The sequence below is a fragment of the Cnephaeus nilssonii genome (assembly GCF_951640355.1).
Source record: "Cnephaeus nilssonii genome assembly, chromosome: 13".
Taxonomy (NCBI): Eukaryota; Metazoa; Chordata; class Mammalia; order Chiroptera; family Vespertilionidae; genus Cnephaeus; species Cnephaeus nilssonii.
In genome coordinates this window covers 34,003,820-34,030,925 of record NC_137084.1, presented here as the reverse complement: position 1 = coordinate 34,030,925, position 27,106 = coordinate 34,003,820, and the positions used below count along the sequence as shown (strand labels likewise).

Here is a 27,106-nt window from a genome sequence, read left to right as displayed (position 1 = left end):
TAATTATGAGACTAAAAATGGTCAAGGTTATAAAGTTGATCAGAAACATTAAAACAATGGAATTTTATTTTGATGAAAAACTCGAGTTTACAATCATTTAGTAAATGAAGAGCAAACACTTCATTTTCCTATCCCATAACTCTTATGAAAAAAATTAGTAAATAAATATCTGTGAACAGATTAAGGGTAAGGCAGACTGGATAATAAACCACCCCTGATGTTCACACTCCCTGCGTGTGACTCTTAACAGGGTGAAGTCGGCACTGGAGATAACTGAACTCTTAAGATATGGGCACTGAATTTCATTCTAATCACTCAAATAAGCCCAATGATAAATATTTATTTTTTGCTCATCATGGGCAGTAAACGATACACATTTTACTGAAGGAATACTTTGATAGAAGCACTTAAAGTTACATTGTGCATCACAACTATAAAAATGGCTTCAACAGTTCCATTTAACCACCATTTATAAAGTGCAACTATGTAATATTCTGCATTTTATCTGGGGTATGACATATCAATCTAGACTGAAAGTACCCCAGCTGCCAATTTCCATCACCACTTCTGAAAAGATCTAAATGTGTGAAAAAGGACTGTCCCCCCCATACAAAGAACCAATTTCACAAACCTACTGGTAAACAAATACATTTATATAACTGGAACCTCAGGATGCTAGAGTTGTATGCATTTAAAAAACCATTCAGCTACCTTTGGTCTTTAAAAAAGCCTACACTGCAATATCCTAAACATTATGTGCATCTCATGATGAAGAGAGTGGCCTTGCAGTGCAGAATGAGGAGAGTGCAACGTCACCGTGAAGAGTAGCATGCTATGGTTTCAAGGAACATCGGCATCACGGCATTGGATTCTGTGCATCAGGATCAAGGTCATTGTTGCCGGAAGGGGGATGGATGGGGAGAATATCCAGCTCATCCACTTGCGGAGTTGGGTGCATGACTACCAGCTGGTCCTGGGGAATATCTGCGGCAGCTGCTGCAAGGTTGGTGATAGATTTACTCTTTACACATTGAAAGTCTACATGCCGACTCTTTCCTTCTTCCTTCTCCCAGGACATTCGAATAAAGGGTCTTTGGACATAGTTGTAAATCACTTCTGGGCGGCCCCCAGGCCTTTTCTTTATTTTTTCTTTATAGGTAGGATAACCTGGAGGAGAGAGGGGCTTTAAAAACTGAAGATACATACTCACACATACATGGACCCCACAGCTCTCATCCAATTTAATCTAAAGAGGGCTTTTCTGCTGTACTCCTGAACAAACAGATATTAAAACAAAGAAAAGCCAATATTCCACTCCTTTAGTCATCAGTTCAACAGCCAGAAACTAAAACTCTGAAATTCACAAAACTGCCTGCCATCCTCTCTCAGCTACTCAAGACACCAGCCACCAGAAAAACGTTCTTTAAGAGCATGTAAAGGATGGGTCCCAAGTAAAATGGTATGTAATCTAGTACATCTTGGGCTCCAGCTGCGTATTCTTATTATTCTTGCACCCTTCCTTCCCTTCACAGAATTATCTGGCCTCATGACCTGAAGTTTACTGCCACATTTGCCTTCTACTTTCCTTAAACCTAAATCATATTTTCATCTTGCTCTGGGTTTTTTCTTTCCTTTTCTGGTTAAATGAAAAAGAGCTGTAGAGCTCTCCAGCTTCACTGGTTCTAGATACTTCTGCACATAGGTAAGCAAAGCCAATGTTTTAATCCCATATATTTTAATGCTACTACTCCCAACAACCAAGCAGTTCATCTAGATTGCCAATTCCAAAGCAGCTTTTCCTAACTAATTATATATTCCTTCTCTTGGATCATAATCACTGAAAACAACTAACTAGTAAGATTTGGGAAACTTTCGGTTATTTACCAGGTAAGGCAATTCTCCAAAGACATAATATCCTTAGAAATTATTAAGAGTCCCTTTCCTCCTTCCTATTAGCAAGAATTGCTAGTTTAGACCAGGGACTGGCAAACATTTTCTGTAAAGGCCAGAAAATAAATATATATTTGAGGCTTGTGGGCCATTCGGTTGCTATCTCAACTATGTTATACTGTAAAGTGCAATCAGCTACAGACAATACATGAATGAGCATATTTATGTTTCAATAAACTTTTATTCATAAAAAGCAGGCAATGGACTGGATTTGGCCCATGGGCCATAGTTAGAATCAGAAAAAAATAGGCCTCACATAATGGGAACTCAATGCTTACTGCATAAGGGGATCTATATAGGCAGCAGTGGTAGGTAATGTATATATTTAGCCATGTGTGAAGTGAGTGTGTGTATGCGTTGAGGTGAGGAGGGCATAGGGCAAGCAGGACTAAAGACCTTCTGCAGAATGTCCTCTGTATTTCACACTTCAGCCAACTACCACCTGAAGGACAGAACGAGAGATCAGAAAGATCTCCATCTGTATTCCCTCGTCCTGGATTCCTCTGGGGCTATTAGTAAGTCTTTAAAGTTCCCATCTCATCTTATTCTCTACACAAAATCACAACACTAACAAAAGTGTAATCATATCCTGCTAAAAAAAACTACCAATACTTTTCTCAGCCCTAAAGGGGAAGGTCCGTCCTCTGTAGCATAGTATATAAAGCTTTTTATAACCTGGTTCCAAACTACTTGTCATCAGGCTTCAACTAAAATGCCACCTTATTATAGAAGCCATCCTTGTCTTCCCAATCTAAAGTAGCTCCCAGTGGCTTTCTCTCTAGCTCTAAGATCAAGCAGTTAAATCTCAATGTTTGCAAATGACAGAAGACACAAACTGGTAAAACTGTCAGCAATTTCACTACTTTAAGCCCAAAGTTTCTTCTTCCTGCAAAGACTGTTTCTGCAATCTTCCCCATGTCTCAGCCTTCACTTGATGTTGTCAATAGATTTTGTGACTTTAAGCAAATGATAAAATGAAACCAATTTTGCCATAGGCTAATAGATATAAACAAGAGTCAAGTTCCTACAATATCTCACCAATGTTGTCACAAAATGACAAAACAAAATTGTTCGAGGATCTGCTGTATTGTGATCTCCAACAACTTGACTGGGTCAGTGATCAACACCATTATCTTCACTATCACCACCACAAACATATACTGAGAAATTACTGCTTTAAGTGTTTTTCATGTATCAACTCATTCTATCATCACAATAACCCTATCAAGTATTTAGTTGAGGAAACTGAGGCACAGAGAAGTGTGTTGGCCAACATCATACAATTATTGTCACAGGATTTGAACACAAGCAATCTAGCTCCAAAATCTTTATTCTTTACACTATGCCATGTTATGCCAAGAAAGATGTTTTACTCTTACAAGGGGACTTTAAAATAAAAGAGGCATCTAACACAGCATCTGGAAAAATTCATTTAGGTCAAAGTAAAAAGCAATCTAAAAACATACGGGCTCAGTAAAAAAATCACTAGGGCAAGCTGTAACAGAAAAGATAATTCATATTTCTCATATTGCTAGGGAATACTGTGGAATAAAAATTTCTAATGGCTTATTTTCTCAGAAAGAAAGCTTATTACAAACATAAATAGATCTACTACATGATCATTTGATATAATCATTTATCTGAGTTTTCCTCAAAGTATTCAAACTATATTCTAAATGAAATCCAATTTTTAACCTTGTGGTTTTTTTTTTCCAAAACAAATTAACAAAATATAATGAAAATGTCTTACCTTCTATTCCCAATCGAATCTTCTTAAGACCCCTCTCCTTCAAAACTGATTTGGCCACATCTCTGTTCTCAATGTACTTGAAAAATCTGTATAATTTTGTGCTATAAATAACTGAAAACAAAAAAATATATATTTTCTTGTTAAAATCAAAGTACTTGAATATAAGAAACTTATTCTGATAATCAAATGGGGCTCACAACCCTGAAAGCCCACATAGTGGATGCAGTGATGCCAAAGGACGACTAGCCAACATGACAGGACAATTCAGTACAGTTAATGTAAAAGCAACAATGAAGTTGAAACAAGAAAAGCTTTAAAATCAATCAGGTGACCCAATCCATAGGAAGAAGCTCCTTCTGAAAGATATATCATATATAAACTTATTGGAAGAGGATCTGCCCAAATTTCTTCAAATCAGAGAACCGAAAGAAGATATCAAGATCACATTTTCCAGCAGGCAAAGTTAAAGGACTTGCTATGATGCCTACAAGGCCTTGTCTGAGAAGGAAACAAACGCCTTGTTAGGAAGTACCAAATGGATACATCTTACATTTCATGGATTGAGCAACTATTAACTCCCCAAAAAGGCAAAGACCCTCCCCACAAATGTTTTCCATTCAGGCGAACAGCCCCATTTAAAACTGATGTTAAAAATGGCAGATTCGAGCATGTTCTGCCTAGGTTAGTCTGTTTAGAGCAAACTGGCTTTGCAAAGGACAGACATTCCACTGACAACATGTTGAGTCTTCCAAATGTGCTGGGAACTTCAGGGAGTTAGACTGATGGGCCTTCCTCGCCTTCTCTCTTTCAGGTGGAGTTATCTCCCTTAAAAGGTGAACTGCAAAGGTTTTTTTTTTTCAAAAAAAAAAAAAAAAAGAAAAAAACACTCACAAACCAAACATGCTGGTTTAAGAGTCAATAAAAGAAAAATACGTATACAGATGTTACTCATGGAGTATATTGTGATTATTAACTACGCTCTTAAGATTATTGATATTTTAAGATACATATTTTTGACATTTCAGAATGGATGGTGTCATAATGTCACATTTAGGAAAATCGGGCGTGAAGAGGCTACCTCTGTCTCCTCAAATGAATATTCTTTTAGGTTGGAATATCTTGGCACAAAATGAACCATTTAGACAAATTAAGTGAAAACGTTTTCTGTCCTTTTAAGCTTCAAAGCTTAAGATAACAAGAAAACAACAACAACAAAAAAACACATTGAAATGGAAAGCTCACAATTAAGGAAAAGCCAGGTATATTATAACCTCTCATCACCAGAATGTCATTTCTGTGTTCTATGTTGGCTCTACTCTTTCAATCAAACTTTTTGAAAACTAATACAAATTATAAGTTTGTTCATTTAGATATCTCTCTTAATCTTTGGTAACCTTTAATTTTTCCTGTGTTTTATTCAACTTTTTATTCCACATATTATATAGAAACCCAGAGTCAGCAAAGGGCCTAGGAATGAGGAAATAACAACAGAAATGTCTAATACTACAACTGTCCACAAAAGAATCACTTATCTAATATCTAAGTAAATCATGCAATGAAAATGTCTCAATATAAACTCTGAAAAGTGCTACCAATATTTGTGAAAAAAACAATCTTTGAAAATCTTCTTTAGAAGTCAAAAAGAATACCACTTGGAGTCTACTTTGTTTTGTTTTGTTTTTAGAAAGGGTAATAAGTAAAATGAAAATAAAATCATTTAAGGGTTTTGGCATTTTCTATATTCCTATACTTTTTATTTAAACCCCAATCCTTACTTAGTCAACACAGACTTACAGATGCTGGGCTATTTTACCTAGTTCCTCAAATGATTTTTTTTTTTTTACTCTCTTTTTCTCAGTCTATGAAACTGGTCAAAAATACTCTATTGGGTTCATGAAGATGAATATAAGAAATTTTCTAACAAAAAAAATCAAAAGTCTCTAATAGAAAACGTTTGAAAGTGCAGTAAGAAAAAAGTTGGTCACTGCTGCTCAAGACACACTGTTTTGGTCAGAAATACCTAACTATAGTTCCACCAAGCTTTCTGAAGGATCACTGCATCCTCCAAATGCATATTTTTAAAAAGGAACATCTTAGAAATTAAAATCATTCTTGAAATCATTGTGTTGAAGCTCCTCATTTTATATACAAATAAAAATTCACCTTAATAAAACAGCTTAGCCCTAGCCGGTTTGGCTCAGTGGACAGAGCGTCAGCCTGCAGAATGAAGGATCCCAGGCTCAATTCAGGTCAAGGGCACATGCCCAGGTTGCGGGCTTAATCCCCAGTAGGGGACATCCAGGAAGCAGCCGATCAATAATTCTCTCTCATCATTGATGTTTCTCTCTCTCTCTCTCTCTCCCTCTCCAAAATCAATTAAAATATATTTATAAATAAATAAAAATTAAAAACGGCTTATTTTTTATGATCTACTACCCCAGGATCTACTTCTCTAGGATGCTTCCAAATTCAAAGAAAAAAAATCCATCAACATCCAGATATTCAACAAAGAGTAGACCATTTCTGTGTATGTCAGGGGTGGGCACACTTTTTCTGTAAAGGGCCAGATAGTATTTTGGGCTTTGCGAGCCATGCGGTCCCCATTGCAACTACTCAACTCTGCCACTGTAGCACAAAAGCAGCCATAGACAATACAGAAAACTATAAAAACAGGCAATAAGCTGGACTTGGCCCACAGGCCAGTCTGCAGACTCCTGGTATAGTTAAGAGTTCAATGCATTTTCTTTATAAAAACTGTCCTTTAATCAATATTATAAAAAATAGAGAATTTATAATGATTCAAGAGAGAGGAAACATGTCACAATACTTACTTTGTGAATATTCTTCTCCCATCTGGGGTGGATACTCTTCATCCCAATCAACCACATCATCGTCTGTAAGCACCACTATGTGGCATTCTCGTTCCCCACTCTGGGCACTAGCTACCATGAGAGGCAGGATCATTTCTTCTAGATAAAATTCAAACTGTCTACGAGCACCATCATTTGATAACTCATGCATTAGGGCACCTGAAATGAAACCCACAAAAAACTTCTTGATTTTTTGGGGGTGACTGATAAGTAAAAGAAGAGCAGAAGCAACACACATAACATCAGATTAGTTCAGCATCTATTTTTAGATCCCATACCAGTGATGGGCAACCTTTTGAGCTTGGTGTGTTAAACTTCGCCAAAATACTGAGAATAACTCGGGTAGTGTGTCACTTTGAGGAAAAAACATTATTTCGCAAATGTTTCATCCTCAGGAGCAGCAAATGTTTCATCCTCGGCATGCGGCCGCCTCAGCGGCCGCGTGTCATCAAAAATGGCTACGCGTGTCAGTGCTGACACGCATGTCATAGGTTCCCCATCACTGCCATAGACAATATTGTGGTTATTCTTTAGTAAACAAAGCTTTTCCTAGGAAGAGTTCTTATGGAACTGTAGAATTACACAGCAAAAAGGGGCCAATAAAGACATGCAACAACATGCCCCTTCATTTTACACATCATGAAATAATCTGTCTACGGTTACAAAACTACTTTACACATAGTCAGAATTAAATCTGCCCCCACCCCCAGCCATTTTTTTTTTACTACATCATGTTGACTTCCATCAGTATATGCAACTAAGGCCCAGTGCATGAAAATTCATGCACTGGAGTGGAGGTCCCTCAGACCGGCCTCTCACAGTCCAGGAGCCCTCAGGGGCGGGAGGCGACCCGGTGATCAGGGGAAGGCGACGCCTCATCACACCTCTGCTGCTGTCACTGCCAGCAGCGCAAGCCTCGGCCAGCACTGGTTACCTGAGCCTCGGGCGGCCCTGGGCGGCTGGGCAGCCGCCATCCGAGGCTTGCCTGCACCTCGGGCCAGCCCTGGGAGGCTGGGGGGCTGTGGGGACTGGGGGACTCCAGCGGGGCTAAGGGGACTGGGCGCCACCATTTTGTGGCTGTGGGCACCCCATCTTTGAGGGCATGCATGGCAGTCAGTTAACATATTCCCTTTATTAGATAGGATTATATCTTAAAGATAGTAAGGATTATTTTCAGATTATCAATATAGACTAAATAGCTCCCATATTATACCTCCCACATGTTTTCTTTCTCAGAAAATTATTCATAAACTGCATTAATATTTCAGTGTAGGAAGAGGGGTTAGAAGAGAAGGGTCACCTGGCTTGAGATAAGGAAGGCAAAAGGTCAAGCAAAATACAGCTCTGTCCCTTGAGAAAAGTGAAAGAAACACCTCACCCTCTTTAAGTATAGACATAATGAACAACTTCAACATACACAGCCACACAAACTCACCTAAACTGACCTAATGTTTCTTCCTTTATTCCTATTTCAATGACAATGTCCTATATATTACCTAAGGCTCTACCAGGAGGTTAGAGAAGGGCACTAGAACTCAAATCTGTATCTCGCAAGGGGGTGTATCCCCTCTACAACATGCTATCTAATTATATAACTATTAGTAATACATCATTATCCTCTCTAATAAAATGGTAATATGCAAATTAACCATCACTCCGCTACATAAGCCACGTCCACCAGCCAAGCCACGCCCACCAACCAATCAGGGCGAGTATGCAAATTAACCCCAATCCAAGATGGCTACAGCCACAGAGAACAAGGTTTCCCAGGTAACAGAGCAAGCCAAGCTTTCCATAGCCGTTGCAGGCCTAAGCCTCCACTCAAGCTACAAAGTTTCAATTATAGAAGATAAACAAATTCAAACAAATGGCGGCAGAATGGAGCTTGAGAGAGTAGGCCAGGGTTGCCGGCAGCAACAGGGGAAGCAAAGCTTTCCGCACACCCTGGTCGGGCTCCCCCGCTTAAGGCTACAAAGTTTCAATTGTAGAAGGTGAATTAACTGCCACAGAAATGGCTGCCAGAGCCCCAGGCTTGGCTCCGCTCCAGGCTACAAAGTTTCAATTGTAGAAGGAAAATAAATTCCAGATACCAGGGCCTCCCCTTGGGTTGCCAGGGGGCGTGGCCGGCCTGCAAACCACCACAGGCCCCTCGCTCAGGCCGCCCCACACCCCAAGGGAACCCCCACCCTTATCTGTGACACCCTTCAGGGCAAACCAGCTGGCCCCCACCCATGCACCAAGCCTCTATCCTATTTAATAAGAGAGTAATATACAGATTGATCATCACTGCAACACACAATATAGCTGCCCCCATGTGGTCAAAGATCCTGCCCCCTGTGGACACAAGATGGCCACCACAAGATGGCCATCAGGGGAGGGCAGTTGGGAGGCACCCGGCCTGCAAGGGAGGGCAGTTGTGAGGGACCAGGCCTGCAAGGGAGGGCAGTTGTGAGGGACCAGGCCTGCAAGGGAGGGCAGTTGGAGGTGATCAACCCTGCAGGAGAGGGCAGTTAGGGGTGACCAGGCTGGCAGAGGAGGGAAGTTGGGGGCAAACAGGTTGGCAGGCGAGCAGTTAAGCATCAACCAGGCTGGCAGCGGAGTGGTTAGGGGTGATCAGGCTGGCAGGCAGAAGCGGTTAGGGGCAATCAGGAAGGCAGGCAGGCAAGCAGTTGGGAGCCAGCAGTCCTGGATTGTGAGAGGGATGTCCGACTGCCCGTTTAGGCCCGATCCCACCAGGATCGGGCCTAAACGGGCAGTCGGACATCCCTCCAGGAGTCCCAGATTGGAGAGGGTACAGGCTGGGCTGAGGGACAACCCCCCGCTGTGCACAAATTTCGTGCACCGGGCTTCTAGTAATATAATAAATGATTGATTAACCATCTATACCATTATTTTAACCATGTCTCTCTCTAGGCTAGCTGCTTCCCATTTTTTTAAAATTCCATTTAAACTAATTAATATGGTCCTTCTAGATAAAAAGATCTTGGAAGATGTTCAAGGTTGCACAAATTTAAGAGTCCTTGGGAATTAAAAATTAGTTCTTGCCCTGGCAGGTTTGGCTCAGTGGATAGTGTCGGCCTGCAAACCGAAGGGTCCTGGGTTTGATTACTGCCACTAAATATTTTTAATTGTGGATTTTCAATCACAACTTTATAAATACTGGTGATTAACCCCCCCTCTGGGATATTTTATCCTATATAATAAAAGCCTAATATGTAAATTGAACGGTGGAACAACCAGTCGCTATGATGCACACTGACCACCAGGGGGCAGATGTTCAACGCAGGAGCTGCCCCCTGGTGGTCAGTGCACTCCCACAGAGGGAGCGCTGCTCAGCCAGAAGCCGGGCTCATGGCTGGCAAGCGCAGCTGTGGTGGCAGGAACCTCTCCCGCCTCTGCTGCAGGTGGGCAGTAAGGAGCAAGGGGTCCCAGACTGCGAGAGGGCGCAGGCCAGGCTGAGGGACACCCCCCTCCCGCCGAACCCCATTGCATGAATCTGTGCACCAGGCCTCTAGTAAAAATACATAAAATTTAAGATAAAGTATGCAATCTTTTGTTTAAGTAATTTTACCATGGGCATAAAAGAAGCTTAGCTATATGGACTGGAATACCATTAGTCAGAGTACCATTAAGAAACATAAGACTCAGGTGTGATTTAAAAGATAAATTAATCAAATGACTATTCAGAGCTGTGCACATGGTTAAGGGAAGTAGCAATGAATGTTGAAGTATCCAGGTACTAGTAAAAGTAGGAAGCCATTACTAACTCTAGATCTGGGAGGAAAAGGGACAGAAACTGTTTTATCAGAGCCAGGTAAGAGATGGAGCTCAGGAAGATAAGATGTGGCCATGAAGGAGGGGGAATTCAGCCTCTTCCAGAAATACGAGATGAATAAAGCTGGCAAATTATCCATGATGGTAGCTGACTTAATCATATTGCTAATGATCAGAATTATGATTTAAACTATCTACTTTGATTATTTGGGGATATGATGGCATGTTTCATTAATCACTGCCATGGAAGTGTCAATAATAGTGTAGCTAAACTGTTAGATATCTTTAACCAACTGCTTTTCATGTAATTTGTCAAAAATCTGGGATTCTAAATATTTATAATTGTGGATTTTCAATCACAACTTATGATATAGATTCTTCATATTAGTACACTGAGTGGAAATTGCGAGACTTGGTATAGCCCTTTTACAATGGGTATGATGATATTCATCCCTGAGAGGTCTTATGAAAGTACTGTATGTGCCACTACTTTCTAAAGTGCTGTGCAAATGTTAGCTTTAATGACCAGAAATGGATTATTTTAAATACAATCCATTTGTATGTTGTCAATTGCGTATGATATGGATTCCAGGAGATGATGCTGGATGTTTACACTTGAATTACAAATTATTTTAATGGTATAAAGAAATGGAATGCAATGCCCATATTATTAATAGTGAGACATATTGTTACAAAATTAAAACTACTTTGCAATATGTTGCTAATTACTTTCCAAACCAAATCTATATGTAGAAAATACATTTACATGTCTTCATTTATGATTGTTAATAACTTGCTTTAAATATATAAATAGTAAGATGGAAAAAAAATTCCATTTATAGCCAAACTCCTAGGTGTATGAACACTTTCTCTTTGACCTAATTTCTGAAACAATTCCAATCTGGCCTCCACACTCCTCAAAACTGCTCTCACTGTAGTCTTCAAATGACTTTCAGATTGTTAAAGACAATGAACCTCTTTTGATTCCAATCTTATTTGATCTCTCGACTGAATCTCCCCCTCGTCCTTAAAATGCTCCAGTTTTCTTCCTCCTCTTTGGCTGTTTTTCTCTAGTCACCTCTGCCAACTCTTTCTCCCCGAAGGTGTGCAAAATTTTAAGTTCTTTTCTCCTCTCACTTTATGCTGACAATTCCCAAGTTTATTCTATGAATATTCTGCCTTCTATAGTCTAAATGCATTATATTCAACTGCCTTCTGGAAACCTCCACTTGGATGCCACCTCACAGGCACCTACTTCAAACTCACTCAATATATCCAGAATTGAATTGAATTCTCTCTGTATCTCTCTGCGGTGTTTTCAAAATCAGTAAATAGCATCACCATCCACTCAAGTTCTCAGAATCATCTCAGAAGAGTGCCGGGCATTGACAGGCACAGGCACTTACGTAGTTGTGGAATAAATGAATGAATCCTTGATTCCTCTTTCATCTCTTAATTCAATCATTCCCCAAGTGCAATGAAGTTCACCTCTTAAATACATCTTGAATTATGTCATTTCCTTCTCTGGAAGATGATATTTTGCAAAGCTGTCAACTCTCGTATGCCACATGCTTTTCTGCAATGCGACCTTCACAGCTCCTTGCAGGAGGTGTAGTCTAATTCTCTTCCCCTTTATCTAGGCTGGTTATACTGACTTGCTTGTAACCAGCGGAGCATGGCAGAGATGATGGTTGGTGTATGACTTGCAGTTTTGCCATGGTGTAGGGATTGCTCACTCTCCAAATGATTTCTCTCTGAACCCAGTCTCCAGGCTTGGAGAAGCCCCAGACACATGAAGAGGCCACATATAGGAACTGTGTTTGACAGTTCTCGCTGAACCCAGCATTTGAGTCGCCTCAGCCCTTCAATTTTTCACAAGAATAAGGCTTTAGACATTGTAAAGCAGACAAGCCACCTCTTTTGTACCGTCTGAATTCTTGACCCACAGAACAAAAATGATTATACTTGATGCTACTAAGTTTGGAATGGTTTGTTAAATAGCAATAAACAGAACACATCTGCCCCCATCACAGACCAAGTCATCAATTTTCACACAAACTACTGTAAAACCTTCTAATCAAACTCCCCAACATTTGCTTTTGCCCTCTATAGAGAAGTACCCCCTTATCTATGGTTTCACTTTCTGCGATTTCAGTTACCCACAGTCAACCATGGTCCAAAAATATTAAATGGAAAATACTAAGAGCATCTCAAATCTTGCTTCCTGGCATATGATGTCAGTTTGGCTCAAATAACTCTTTAAAAAAAAAAAGAAAGAAACAATTCATACATTTTAAATTGCATGCTGTTCAGAGCAGCATGAGGAAATCTCGCACTGTCCAGCTCTGTGCAATCCAGAACATGAATCCTCCTTTTGTACAGAATATCCACGCTGCACACGCTACCTGCATGTTAGTCACTAGTTGCTGTCTAGGTTATCAGGTCCACTGTCACAGTATCACAGTGCTTGTGTCCAAGTCACCCTTATTTTACTTAATAATGGCCCCAAAGCACAAGAATAGTGATGCTGGCAATTCAGATATGCCAAAGAAAAGTCATGAAGTGTTTCCTTTAAATGAAAAGGTGAAAGTTCTTAAGAAAAAAAAAAATCATATGCTGAGGTTGGTAAGATCTATGGTAAGAACGAATCTTCTGTGAAATTATGAAAAAGGAAAAAGAAATTCATGCTAGTTTTGTTGTTACACCTCAAATTGCAAGTTACAGCTACGGGTCATCATAAATACTTAATTAAAAGGCATGAAATTTGTGGGTGGAAGACATGAACAGAAAATGTATGTATGTATGTAGATGAGGTTTCAGAGATCCACTGGGGGTCTTGGAATACAGTTCCCTCAGATAAGGGGGAACTACTGTAATTCATTTTCCCCACAGCAGCCAAATCTAATTATGTGTCTCTTAGTTTAAACCTTTCAGAGCTTGTTCTGCTCTTAGAATAAAAAGGCCCAAATCCTCACTTTGATCCATAAAGTCCTATTATTTGAAAAAGGAGTTTATGGATAAGTGTGTACTTTTAAAAAATATTTTCTTTAAATACTATCAACATATTGATGACTCATTTCTCTCTTGAACTTTAGACATATATTACCAATGTCCCACTCAACATTTCCATCTGGGTGTCTAAAGGTTATTTCAAACTTAACATGTCCACTGTATTTTCATTTCTTTTAGCCCTAGGCCTTCATTCCTGAATTCAACCCTGGTTCTCAAAACCTCTTCTGGGTTACAGTGCTTGCTTAAGAAGAGAATGTGTACACTGAAGAAATCTACAGCCTAGTTGGGGAGCTACTATAAACCACAGATTTCCCTCACTACATTAAGTTCCATGACAGAAGATTGAGAAGTCAGTCCTTCCCTGTACTAACTTTACCTCTGAACATGCAATTCCTTCTGCTCGGAACAGACTTCCTCTTCCCTTTCCTCCAGAAAGCTTCCTCAAGCCCCCATACCTGAGTTAGGTACTGTTCCTACAAGCTCATTAACACTCTATTCTTCCTCTAACACCAAAATACAATTTACTTATCTGTCTTCACTACTATACTACAAGCATGAAAACAGTGGCCTTATCTTCTTTTGTCTTTTATAAACCAAATATTTGCTATAAAGTGAGTGCTCAATAAAAATGCAGAAAATGATTACTATGTAACCATTAAAAAATCTGTTATTTAAGAATATTTACTAATGGTTATTCACAATATATTTTTCCATGTGAAATATAAATAGCATGTACAGTACAGTATGACCCTTTAATATTTTTTTAAGTTTCCTTTATTTCCTAATTTTGCTTATTTTTTAAGCAAACCCTTATTAACACTGTGTCAAGCACAATTCATTTAATCTTCACAACAAACTAGTGAGGTAAGTATTGCCATCTGCATTTTAAAGATGAGGAAACTAAGAAACAAGGTTTTAAGTAATTTGCCCAAGAAATGGAGAACTCTCTATTTGATATGCATTTAGTACTTGTATAATTTCTTTTTAAGTTAAGAGACAAACTTAGGCATTTTAATGTCATGTGTCATTCCAATAGTCAGTAAAGGCACTTATTTTCAGGAAAAAAATTTAAAGCTATACACCCACAGCATCCTTTCATATTTGTAAAGACTATTTCTGTTTCTTCACATTCTATATATTTTTGTTTTAATAATCTATGAGAACCTCTAAATTTTAGCAACATATATTGCAAGTAACCTAGACATAAAGTATTACTTAAAAGTCAGAAGTCTAGAAAAACCATACTATATATATTTTACATAAAGGTTTTACCCTTAATTCCATAACAAATAAATGAAACTTAACAGTGACGACAAGGTAGCTATGTCCAAAGGATTACAGAACTAAAATCCAAATCATCTGTAAGAAATTCTAGTGTTTTTTATTCAACAGTCACCAAAATTCAACATCTAATTATGTAAAGTTAAAATTGTCCCATGAAAAAAATACACTAAACTTAAAAGTCTAGGATCTATAATTAGAATAATGAATGCTCATGGTTTCAACTATAAAACATTTTTAAATGTGAAAAAACAGCAACTTTATTCGTTTACAGTTGTATGTTCCAGACGTCCAACAATTTGACTTTAAACTTTTAAATATTATTTACATAGAAATGGACTGAGTTGGACCATCCACTGCTTTGTCACACCTATTGATATTTTTATGGACACTTAAAGGAATGTTTGGCAAAAATAAAATGGTACTTAGGGAGAGACTTATTAAGACCACTAATTTTCAGAGTTCATAACTAAACATGAAGAAGGCTAGTTATATTTAAGTATACAAGAGATGCCTTAAAAATTTTAAATAAAATTTCCCATTCAGTTTCCAACACACCAATCTCTGAAAAGGTATAATACCAGTCTGCCAAGCTAGGGTTAAATTTAGGTAATAAAGATAACCATTATGTCTGGCTAATATAAGGCTATAGAAACTTTAAAAATGGCTTCCCATTGCAACCTAATATATAAAAAGCCAGGGGCCGTCACGACTGAAACAACCGGACAGACAACTGAACACACGCTGCGTGGGGCGACCAGGCTGGCAGGGGGGTTAGTGAGGGATGACCAAATGACTCAACAGCAGGCTGTGTGGGGTCAGTTTGGCTCAAATATGGCAGGAAGGTTAGTGAGGGACGACCAAACCACTAAACAGCAGGCTACGTGGGGCAACCAGGCCGGCAGGGTGGGCAGTTGGGAGCAACCAGACCAGCGGGGGGATAGTTGGGGGTCACGAGGCCGGCAGAGGGAGGCAGTTGAGGATGACCAGGCCAGCGGGGGAGGGGGGGAGAAATTTGGAAAGACCAGGCCAGCACGGGGGGCAGTTAGGGACAATCAGGCTGGCAAGCAGAGGCTGTTAGGAATGATCAGGCTGGCAGGGGGCAGTTAGGGGTGATCAGGCAGGCAGGCAGGCAGGTGAGCAGTTAGGAGCCAGCAGTCTCGGATTTGAGAGGGATGTCCAACTGCCAGTTTAGGGATCGGGCCTAAACCAGAAGTCGGACATCCCCTGAGGGGTCCGGATTGGAGAGGGTGCAGGCTGGGTTGAGGGGACCCCCCCCCCCCCTGCCCTGTGCACTAATTTCATGCACCGGGCCTCTAGTATAAAATAAAATATAAGAACATTAGTTTGGATTAAAGACCTCTCATAATCTGGCCCACCTATTTATTCCTGTCTCCTTCTGGTCCTGACATAAGTATCTGCTCCAAATAGGTTATTTCCAAAGTACATATTTTGCATCTTTATTCTAAAAATCCCAGCTCTCAGAATGACCTCCCTACTCTACTCTTTCTAAATCATTCCTATTCATTCTTTACTACCTGTATCCTCTGGACTCATCCCTAAACCCCCTAGGCCACAATAACCACTCCTTCCTCTGAACTTCTCCAACCACTTAATATCAAGTCAACATTGGATAATTCTCATATACTATTTTGACTTTTCTATATATAATCAATCACCTTTTCTTCTTAGGCATGACATAACGTTGAAATGGTGGGGGCTGAGAAAGTTGTGAGAAAAGAATATCAAAGAAATAAGATTCCAAAGTTCTGGACCTTGCTCAGACTATGTTTGAAGTTCTTGAACAAAGTCCCTTAACCCTTTGTATAAATGAGGACTAGGTATTCAATCTAAGATCTTTAATGACAAATACTGGTTTTGAGAATTAGTGGCTCAGAATATTATCTTACAGGCTAAGTACAAAAAATTTCTAAAATATTGGTTTTTGTGATCTGAGGAATTAAGCCACACACCACACTTGACCAAAGCCAGGGGTCCCAAGCTGGTAGATAAAAGATTAACAACAAATTATAGAGGAAAACAGTCAATGAGGAAATCCGGAAAAGTCTATCAAAAAAATAAACTATTAAAAGATGAAAAAAGTTTTGGAAAATTGCACATGGAGCTTATAAACACCTCTGTAGATTTCCATAAATAATCTTCATGGTACTAGAATGCTTTACAATTCAGTTAAATATTTGAAGTCTAGGTAAATAGCATTATTTCAGCCTTTTCATGCCAATATAGTATAACTCCACAAACTAGTCACACATGAAAGAGCATACTTACTGAGATCTCTACATTTAATAGTACTATATTCAAAAGAGATACAAAGATAGTCACATGCTTCTCTCAGTTCAGGAATAGATATGCCATCAGGACAACGGATTACTCCTGTTTTATAGTAATCCTAAAAAAAAAAAAAAAAAGGCAAGAATGAATAAAACATCTGGAGCATGAGGTAGCCAAAACTTATTAAGGCCCAATTGCTTCACTGACTCACCCAGTCATAAAATTATTTAATAGCTGATAAGATAAAAATCGAAATCTCCCCATTATTTACATCTCTCTCTACTATTCCGTGCTAAATCATATGTATTTTCCCCCATGAATTATTTTTCTATATAACTACCACATATTTTTAAGTTGTTTTTTAAGAATATTTAGTTAGTGAGGATATTTTTCCATTGATTTTTAGGAAGAGTAGAAGAGAGAGGGAAAGACAGAGAAACATTGATGTGAGAGAAACACATCTATTGGTTGCCCCAGGATTACAAATAATGTTACTCCATAGCTAAATTATGAAAATATTCCTTACTTGTCAACTCCATTGGGGGTCAAATGGAAGTATTGGCAACTGAAAAAGCATTTCTCCCCCACCCCCCAAATTAAGATCTGCCTCAAGGTTCTTGCAGTTCAGAGCCACAATAACACAAGGTTCTCGAGGTTCAGAGCCTCAGAAACACAAAGCTGCTGCATCAATGGAAACAAGGTATTTTCTGGTATTCACAACTGTTTCTCCAAGTACTAACAATTCAATCACCATCAATTACAGTTGACCCTGAACAACGCCGGACTTAGGGGTACCAACCCATTGTGCATTTGAAAATTCATGTATAACTTTTGACTTCCCCAAAACTTAATCAACAATAGCCTACTACTGACTGGAAGCCTTACCAATAACAAAGAGTCAATTGACACATATTTTGTATGTTGTATTATATACTTTAGTCTTATAATAATGTAAACTAAAGAAAATGAACAAAATTATGAGAAAATGCTTCTAGTTATTTATTGAAAAATATCTGCCTATAAGTGGAACCAAACCTGTATTATTCCAGGGTCAACTATACTTTTCCTGTCTTGTACCTTAAGATCCTCTCTCCTCTTTTTCCCCAAAACTATTTGAGGAAATGGTATTTTCAGACTGTGGCATAAACTGTCACACACTATAATCAAATCTTTATCACTGATTTGAAATTACAAGTAGGGAAATTACAAATATTCCTCAAAAATAAAAGGTTAAAATCGCAAAATAAAAATAAAGGTTTAAAACAAAGATGCTAACAAATTCATTTTAGAGATTAATTTTAAATGTTTATAAATATCCATATTGCTATGTGCAATAAAATATTAGAATTCAAGTAGCCACATTCATTCTCAGGTAGCAAAAAATGATTGACTTATTTTATTTAAGAGAATTAAGGAGAGAGGAATAACATGACTCCATATATGTTAACATTAAACCCTTTTGAAAGAAGTGCCTATGCAGACCTAAGAGATGAATCACCCACTATCCTATCTTCCCAAAAGTCTTAAAATTCATTTATTTAAATATTATGTACTAAAATAAAGATGAATTAAATGATATTTTTAAAAAAAAACCAATATCCTACATACCTCCATAAAGATATTCAAATCAAACTCTGATTTCAATTCAAGTACTTACCAAGAAGGAGTCACATGAATATGATTAAGTCAAAACACATAAGCAACAAAAATTTACCAGGATAGCTCGAAATACAGTGGAGCCAATTCCTTCTGCCACCTCATATTCTCCCTTCTCATTGGGACGTGTAAAATTATGTTCTCTGCCAGATCCGAACATCCTATAATAGCAAGTAATTAAGAAATATATCATTAAGACACTCTTCAAAAGGGAAAATTGATTCCATGCACAAAAAAAGGAATTGTAATTTAAGTATTAAATTATATTATTAAATTAGTTCAATAATTTTTATCAGAAATTTATCCTGATAAATGTATTTAACGAAGTAATATTTAAAATATTTTCTTTATGATGGGAGGGAACAGTAGTGTACAGGGGTGGGTAAAAGTAGGTTTACATTTGTGACTATGTGAAACAGATACTTTATTTTTATTATTTATTATTAATTTATATTATAAATGTAAATCTACTTTTACCCACACCTGTAGATTCCCCATAAGCAAATAATATCAATTGATAAAATTGAAAAGCTAAAGAAATTTCCAGTTCCTTCTCCTCAGAAGGGGGAAAAAATCAATTATTGAGGGGAAAGGTCACTTTTATATTAATTAGGAAGGAAGGAAAAAAGAAAAAGGGAAACCATGTTGTTTATGCCTCTTCCTTAAACCTGCCATCTTCCTTGCAAAGTTAATACTATATGCAGCACATACAGTCATCTAAACTAGGAAAAAGCAAGATAGTATAAGCAGGTTAGCTGTTTTACTTTTCATAATCTTAACTGCAAATGTAAAAAATCTAGCTCAAAATTCTTACACTTGCTTTCTAGAATTGAAAAATAAGTAATCAAATGCTAGAGTAGAGAGGAATGAAGAAGATAATAAAAAGTTTAAACAAATGAGTAAAAAGCTCTTATTATTTTGTTGTTGTTAATACTCAACCAAGGATATTTTTCCATTGATTTTTAGAGAGAGTGAAAGGGAGGGAGAGAGACACATGGACTGGTCACCTCCCACACGAGCCCCAAGCAGGGCTGGGGATCGAGCCTGCAATTGAGGTACAAGCTCTTGACCGAAATCAAGCCCATGACCATTCAGTCCACAGGCCAGTGCTCTATCCACTGGGCAGGGCTTAATATTAAATTAAAATATAAGTAAGAAAAATACAAATGGACTTATTTTTTTCAGGTCATGTTATTGGCCTTTAACAGTAACCATGTAGAAAAGAGCAACTTGAAAAATGTGTCCTTAGAAAAAATAATTTTAATGCATTATTCCCAAGAAATCTTTTTGTGATTAAAGACAGTAAAGCCTCCTCCAAAAACATCTAGTCCACAGATTTCCAGATTTGAACATTTCACAGATAACAAAATTTCAGAACAAATTTGGGGGGCTGCCAAAGTTTTGTTTTCATAAATAAGGGCATTATGTACCATCCGCTATCACTATCTTTTCATAAAAGACAGGACATTCTAACAAGGAAAAATTCGGAGGATATAATCTCTGAATCAATGATAGCCTTTAAATTGTACTTAACTACATGGGAAAAAAAGTAGACCCTCTAAACCTGGGACCACCATTACTAAAGTAAATATGGCTGATCTAAGTACTCTACTCAACACTTTCCCAATGTAAATGGTTTCCCCTTTTGTTGTAACACATAAACCTATAAAGAACAAAGCTTTTTTATTTCAATTTCCAAAAGAATACAACTGCTTTTTAATAGTTCCCATGAATATTAATTTTCATCCCCAAAGATATGCTTTGTTCAATTCACATGAAAAGAAACTTCATTGATGTAAAAAGGACAGTCTTCCAGAAATCAAATGTCATGCAACTTTCTCTAATACGTGAACTTTTTACAAAAGGAGAAAATTACACTTTTCAGGTCAATAATGGACACACACAGAAATATCTTTTTTTTTTTTTAAGAAAACATAGCCTAATAACTGAGGCAAAATATCAAATATTTACTTTTTTTAAAATATATTTTATTGATTTTTTACAGAGAGGAAGGGAGAGGGATAGAGAGTTAGAAACATCAGTGAGAGAGAAACATCCATCAGCTGCCTCCTGCACACTCCCTACTGGGGATGTGCCTGCAACCAAGGTACATACCCTTGACCAGAATCGAACCTGGGACCTTTCAGTCCACAGGCCGACGCTCTATCCACCAAGCCAAACCGGTTAGGGCCAAATGTCTACTTTTTAACTGTGTTTCTTTAAAGTGCAGATAAAAAATAAAGTATTAATAATGTCAAGTCATCCTAATAGCATCAAATAATCTCCCCCATGCTACTAAAAAAGCCACCCTAGCTGATTTGGCTCAGTGGATAGAGTGTCAGAGTGCGGACTAAAGGGTCCCAGGTTCGATTCCAGGACACATGCCCAGGTTGCGGGCTTGATCTCCAATAGGGGGTGTGCAGAGGGCAGCCGACCAATCTTTCTCTACTCACAGATGCAAAGCAAATGTTAAAAGTAAATATATATCTACTCAAAATGTATAGTGTCATATGCTGGCATTTATTCTATATTGAGACACTGACAAATCACACACATATACACACACACAAAAGTATGTACATATCCCAAATACTCATATGCAACCTAAAAAAAATTTTTTTTTGCCTTGTGTAAACTTCTACTTCATATATATGACCCTTCATTTTATATTTTGTAAACGGGTTTTATTTGCCCAGCCAGGTGTCTCAGTGGTTGACCATCAACCTATGAACCAGGAGGTCACAGTTCGATTCCCAGCACATGCCCAGGTTGCAGGCTCAATCCCCAGTGGGGAGCGTGCAAGAGGCAGCCAATCAATGATTCTCTCTCATCGATGTTTCTATCTCTCTCTCCCTCTCCCTCTCTGAAATAATTTAAAAAAAAGGAACCTTCCTTTTTTTAAGTATTGATATCAAACTGACAAATGCTGACTTTTCAGCTAACCAAACAATTGGATTTTTTTCTCTTTCAACAAGACTGATAGCCGGTTTGGCTCAGTGGATAGAGCGTCAGCCTACAGAATGAAGGGTTCTGAGTTCGATTCTAGTCAAGGGCACGTATCTCGGTTGCAGGCTCGATCCCCAGCCCTGGTTGGGGTGCCTGTAGGAGGCAACCAACTGATGTGTCTTTCTCACATAGATGTTTCTCTCTGTCTCTCCCCCTCCCTTCTACCTTCTCTAAAAAAAAAAAAAAAAAAATCAATGGGAAGAAAAAAAAAAAATCAATGGAAAAATATCCTGGGGGTCGGGGGGAGATTAACAAAAAAAACAAAACAAAACAAAAATGGCTCTACCACTTTCTAGTTGTATTAACCTGAGCAAGGTATTTAACCTTCAAAAGCTCTGTTCTTTCATCTGTAAAACAGGAACACTACATCCCAACAGAGAGTTATTGTAAATTTAAATGGAAAAATCAAATGTGAAAGTGCTTTAAAATTCATAATACAAAGAACTACAATAATACAAACCTGCCCAACATTGTATTTGGCTGTGCAGTAAAAATGGATGGGTCTACAACAAATCTAGTATTATCCACAATTAGTGTCACTCGTTCTGATGTTCTTATATTCCGAGCACCTTCTTTTGCATTTTCATACACAAACACCATCTCCCCAGATGTCTTACAGCTACCATCTGAACTGGATTGACTACTATTTCTGCTGCTGTTCCCAGCACTGCTACTGGAACCATTTGGAGATGTTTTTTGAGGACGAGGACTACCTGGACGAGAGGAACTGTGATCTTTTTCTCGTTCTGAAATAAAGATGTTAAACAAAGTTATGCAAATTTTCTTTTAAAAAATTCAAGATCCATATATCTTTTAAAATTATTTAGAAAAGTTGTTTTAAATCACAACACTCCTGCATTTTTATCTGAAATAATATTTCCACAGAACACCATAAATACTAATTTACTTCCCAGGAATAAAAATATCAAAAGATTTTCTAAAATAATTAATCTTTGTAGAATTTAAAAAAGATGTATATACCTTACTAATGTTGTCCCAGACTAAGATCAAAACTAAGGTAAATTTTATGTTACTACTCTACTTAACAATATATAGAAACCCAAGAGGAGCAGAATCACAAGTCAAATAAGTAAGCATTGAAAGTTAATAAAAGATTAGTAAGAATACCAATTTTAAACTCCCCCAAATACTAAAGCATTCATACTTTTGGAATCTCGCTGTGTTAATAAAGGCATTTCGAAACCAGTTATTTATTTCACAAAAGGAAGGTCTGAGAGAAGAAAAAAATTTCAATAAGGATAGCAAGAAGTATTTTTTCAAATGACTTTTAATGTCTTCCAAATTAAGTGGCTTTAATAGCTGATGATATATTGCTTTCGTTTCATTTTCATGTTTGTTGAATAAACACTGCTACAAATTTTATAGGATCAAATAATTACTATTTATAATTTTAATAGGTAGGTTCCAATATTCTATAAGGGAGAAATTAAAACTGAGATTTTACAATTAAGTTTCCTTTACAGGCTAGATCACACTTAAAAGGTGACCTAAAAATGTACCTCCATCCCCTCAGTTTCATCAGCTTTTGCCAAATTCCTCTATGACTCAGGCTACTTAGAACACTCTGTACAGCTTTACTGATTATATAATTAGATTTGCAGTATCTCCAGAGATACTCTGACACCTCCATTCTATTGCCTGTTTCCACAATGCTGGTAGCATCCCAAAAGCAGAATTTGTTAACGTAATAAAATAATTATATCAGTTCATTATCTTCCCATATGCTGAACTTTGCATATAACAAACTAAATCTCTTATTTACTTTTTTTTTTTTTTTTTTACTTATCAGTACTAGTTTGACTCTAAGGACCTACTTAGATATTGACAACTTCTATACATACTTCGATCCTAATAGAAATGATTTTACTTTATAACTATCAGAAACTACCTCATATTGTAAGTCGAGGTATTTAATTTGTCCCTTCCCAGGGGAAAATGAAAATCAGCAAGTTCACATTGCTTACATACCTCTGCTTCAGACTAGTGCTTTACAATCACACATATTTACCTGGGGTGATAGCGTTCATTTATAAGCAGGGGTGGGGAATGTCCAGCCCAAGGGCCATATCATTTGGTCTGACCCTGCCAAAGCAACTGCAGGCGGGACTCAAAGTTCAATAAATTTAGGGGCTTTTTTCATAGCAACATAATTTTTAATTTGATAATTCTGTATGGCCTGCAAATGATGTTATAAATATCCAAATGGCCCTTGACAGACAAAAGGTTCCCCACCACTGGTTTACAGCAATGGACAGGAAGAGAAAGACCTGAGCTACCTGCCAAGAAAGCAAACATTTCACACTTTCTCTTTCATCTTCTATTTTTATTATTAAACTAGAGGCCTGGTGCATGAAATTCGTGCACGGAGGGGGGGGTGTCCCTCAGCCCAGCCTGTACCCTCTCCAATCTGGGACCCCTCGAGGGATGTCCGACTGCCCATTTAGGCCCGAACCAGGTGGGATCAGGCGTAAACGGGCAGTCGAACATCCCTCTCACAATCCAGGACTGCTGGCTCCCAACTGCTCTCCTGCCTGCCTTTCTGATTGCCCCTAACCGCTTCTGCCTGCCAGCCTGATCACCCCCTAACCACTCCCCTGCCAGCCTGATTGATGCCTAATTGCTCCCCTGCCAGCCTGTTTGCCCCCAACTTCCCTCCTCTGCCGGCCCGGTCACCCATAACTGCCCTCCCCTGCAGGGTTGATCACCTCCAACTTCCCTCCTTTGCAGGCCGGGTGCCTCCCAACTGCCCTCCCCTGATGGCCATCTTGTGGTGGCCATTTTGTGTCCACATGGGGGCAGGATCTTTGACCACATGGGGGCAGACATATTGTGTGTTGGAGTGGTGGTCAATCTGCATATTACTCTTTTATTAGATAGGCTAGAGGCCTGGTGCAGGAGTGGGGGCCAGCTGGTTTGCCCTGAAGGGTGTCCCAGATAAGGGTGGGGGTTCCCTTGGGGCTTGGGGCAGCCTGAGCAAGGGGCCTGTGGTGGTTTGCAGGCCAGCCACGCCCCCTGGCGACCTAAGTGGAAGCACTGGTATCTGGAATTTATTTACCTTCTACAATTGAAACTTTGTAGCCTGGTGCGGAGCCAAGCCTCCTGCATGTTCCACCGGCAGCCATTTCTGTTTGAGTTAATTCACCTTCTATAATTGAAACTTTGTAGCCTTAAGCAGAGGCCTGAGCCCGGCCAGGGTGTGCGGAAAGCTTTGCTTTCTCCGTTACCGCGGGCAACCCTGGCCTGGTCTCTCCAGCTCCGTGGCTGCTGCCATTCTGTTTGAATTTGTTTACCTTCTATAATTGAAACTTTGTAGCTTGAGTGGAGGCTTAGGCCTGTCAAGGGCAGGCGGAAAGCTTGTTTCCTTCTGTTGCCTGGGAAACCTTGCTCTCGGTGGCTGTAGCCATCTTGGTTCGGTTTATTTGCATACTCGCCCTGATTGGCTGGTGGGCGTGGCTTGGGCTGGTGGGCATGGCTTGGGTGTAGCGGGGGTATGGTCAATTTGCATATTTGTCTATTATTAGGTAGGATGTATTGTCAAAAATTAAAATAAGTTACTCTGATGAGTATTCTACCTTTCAATTTCTTTTATCCAGGATAATTAACCAAGAATCCCTATCAATAATGACAATTACTGATAATTTTATTATTGATATTTATAGTAAATTTATTATTACAATAATATACAAACTACTTTAAAATAAATTACTGCTATATATCTCATAAGATAAAAACCAACTTAAAAAAATTTGAAATCTAGATATCACAATTACAAAGGCTTTTCAAGTTATTTCTTTTATAAGTCTGTCCCAGATTCTTTAAAATGTTCATTTTTGTTTCATTTAATAAGTTGGGTTTTTTTTTTTTCACAGCAAGAACCAAGCTAAACTAAAATAGAAGCAACTAAATAAAAGTAACAAGTTAAAAAAAAAAGTAACAAGTTAATTTTACTCTGAAGTATTAGACACAATTCATTATCCTTACTACTTTAAAAAGGTAAGCACATGCTTAAAAATTGTTAGGAAGGTTAGTTCATCTACATACCAACATGGTGCTGTCGTGTTGGAGAAGTAACATTTCTAATACAAGGAGTGAGCTGAGACTCTGTTCTTTCATGAGATGAATCTCGTGATCTGTCACTTGACCGTCGTCTATCTCTTGATCTCTCATGTCCCCCACTAGCACCATGTAGACTCATTTTGGTGTGGTCAACAACTCCTTTAGCAACACGTGAGGGAGTACTAATAAGTTACAAAATAAAATTAACCATAAAAGTAGAACATGAGATACAAACACTTCAAAAAAATAAATTAACATAAAACTATTAATATCTTAAAGGGCAAGAATCAAATGCTACTTTACAATCCCTGAAATAAGCCTAATTTATCTCAAACTTCTAGGTTTTATAAAATCTGGAGCACTGTATCTTTAAAGATCACATAATCCAACTGATTTTTTTAGGATAAGAAAACTAAAGCCCAGAAAGGTTAGTTGATTTTTTAGTAAGTAGCAGTAGCAGTAGCAGCAGTAGCAGTAGCAGTAGCAGCAGCAGCAGCAGCAGCAGCAGCAGCAGCAGCAACAACAACCACCCAAATTGCCTAAATATTGCTCAAATGTTTTTATGTCTTTTATCTTATTTTTTAAGTTTTAATTATGTTTTTTTATATTTTTACTAGAGGCCCAGTGCACGAACTTGTGCATGGGTGGAATCCGGCTGGCCCATCCCAATGGGGGCCCATCGGGCCGGGCCAGCAGGAAGGGCAGCGGGCCGTTGGCCAGACAGCCCCACCCCCAATTGGGGTTTTGGGGGCCGATCCGGGGCCGGGCTGGCCGGGGGTGGGGCCAATGTGCACGTCATAGCCACCGGTCGTTCCAGTCGTTCTGGTCGTTCCACCGTTCTGGTCACTGGGCTCTTATATATATAAATTGATTTCAGAGAGGAAGGGAGAGGGAGAGAGAGAGAGAAACATAAATGATAAGAGAATCATTGATCGGCTGCCTCCTGCACATCCCACACTGGCGATAGAGCCTACAACCTGGGCATGTTCCCTTGACTGGAATCGAACCCAGGATTCTTCAGTCTGCAGGCTGACATGCCCATCCACTGAGCCAAACCAGCTAGGGCTTTATTTCTTTTATTGTGGGAGAAAAAAAGAAAGAAAAGAGCACCAACTTCTGAACTCTTTCTGAGATATGGGGCAAAGTAACTGGTCTCTCTGCCAAATAAAATAAGTCTACACGCTAACTTCAATAAACTATTTTTATTTTGACTGAACTCTTTCTGACATTTTAAAAAGCATTTGTCTACAAAGCTTATCGGCATCAGCTGTGTAAAGTCATAGAATTTAAAACTTTAAAACATCATGTATAGAGTAAATTTGCCCATGAGAAGTGAATAACAGAGACTGATGATTAACTAAAATTGTCTAGTTGACAAAATTCATTCACACAATTATTTATTAAGCTATTAAGTACTCTGTGTATAATGCTGTGCTAC

General features: G+C 38.6%; 1 protein-coding gene across 13 annotated transcripts in view; it reads right to left on the bottom strand.

Moving 5' to 3' along the window:
- Positions 1–109: 109 nt before the first annotated feature.
- BTBD10 (BTB domain containing 10) overlaps positions 110–27,106 on the bottom strand; it is a 69,229-nt gene continuing 42,232 nt past the window's right edge. For 4 of the 13 annotated variants that reach the window (XM_079787743.1, XM_079787742.1, XM_079787737.1 and 1 more), the window contains 7 exons: positions 25,654–25,850; positions 22,052–22,337; positions 18,644–18,746; positions 16,927–17,047; positions 6,532–6,729; positions 3,701–3,811; positions 120–1,167 (listed from right to left, as the gene is read on the bottom strand). In XM_079787743.1, the coding sequence (XP_079643869.1) occupies positions 857–1,167; positions 3,701–3,811; positions 6,532–6,729; positions 16,927–17,047; positions 18,644–18,746; positions 22,052–22,337; positions 25,654–25,850 (1,327 nt within the window). In that variant the 3' untranslated portion in view covers positions 120–856. Of the gene's footprint in view, positions 1,168–3,700; positions 3,812–6,531; positions 6,730–16,926; positions 17,048–18,643; positions 18,747–22,051; positions 22,338–25,653; positions 25,851–27,106 lie in introns of all 13 variants that reach the window. The other 9 variants (XM_079787739.1, XM_079787749.1, XM_079787748.1 and 6 more) reach the window with 6 other exon arrangements.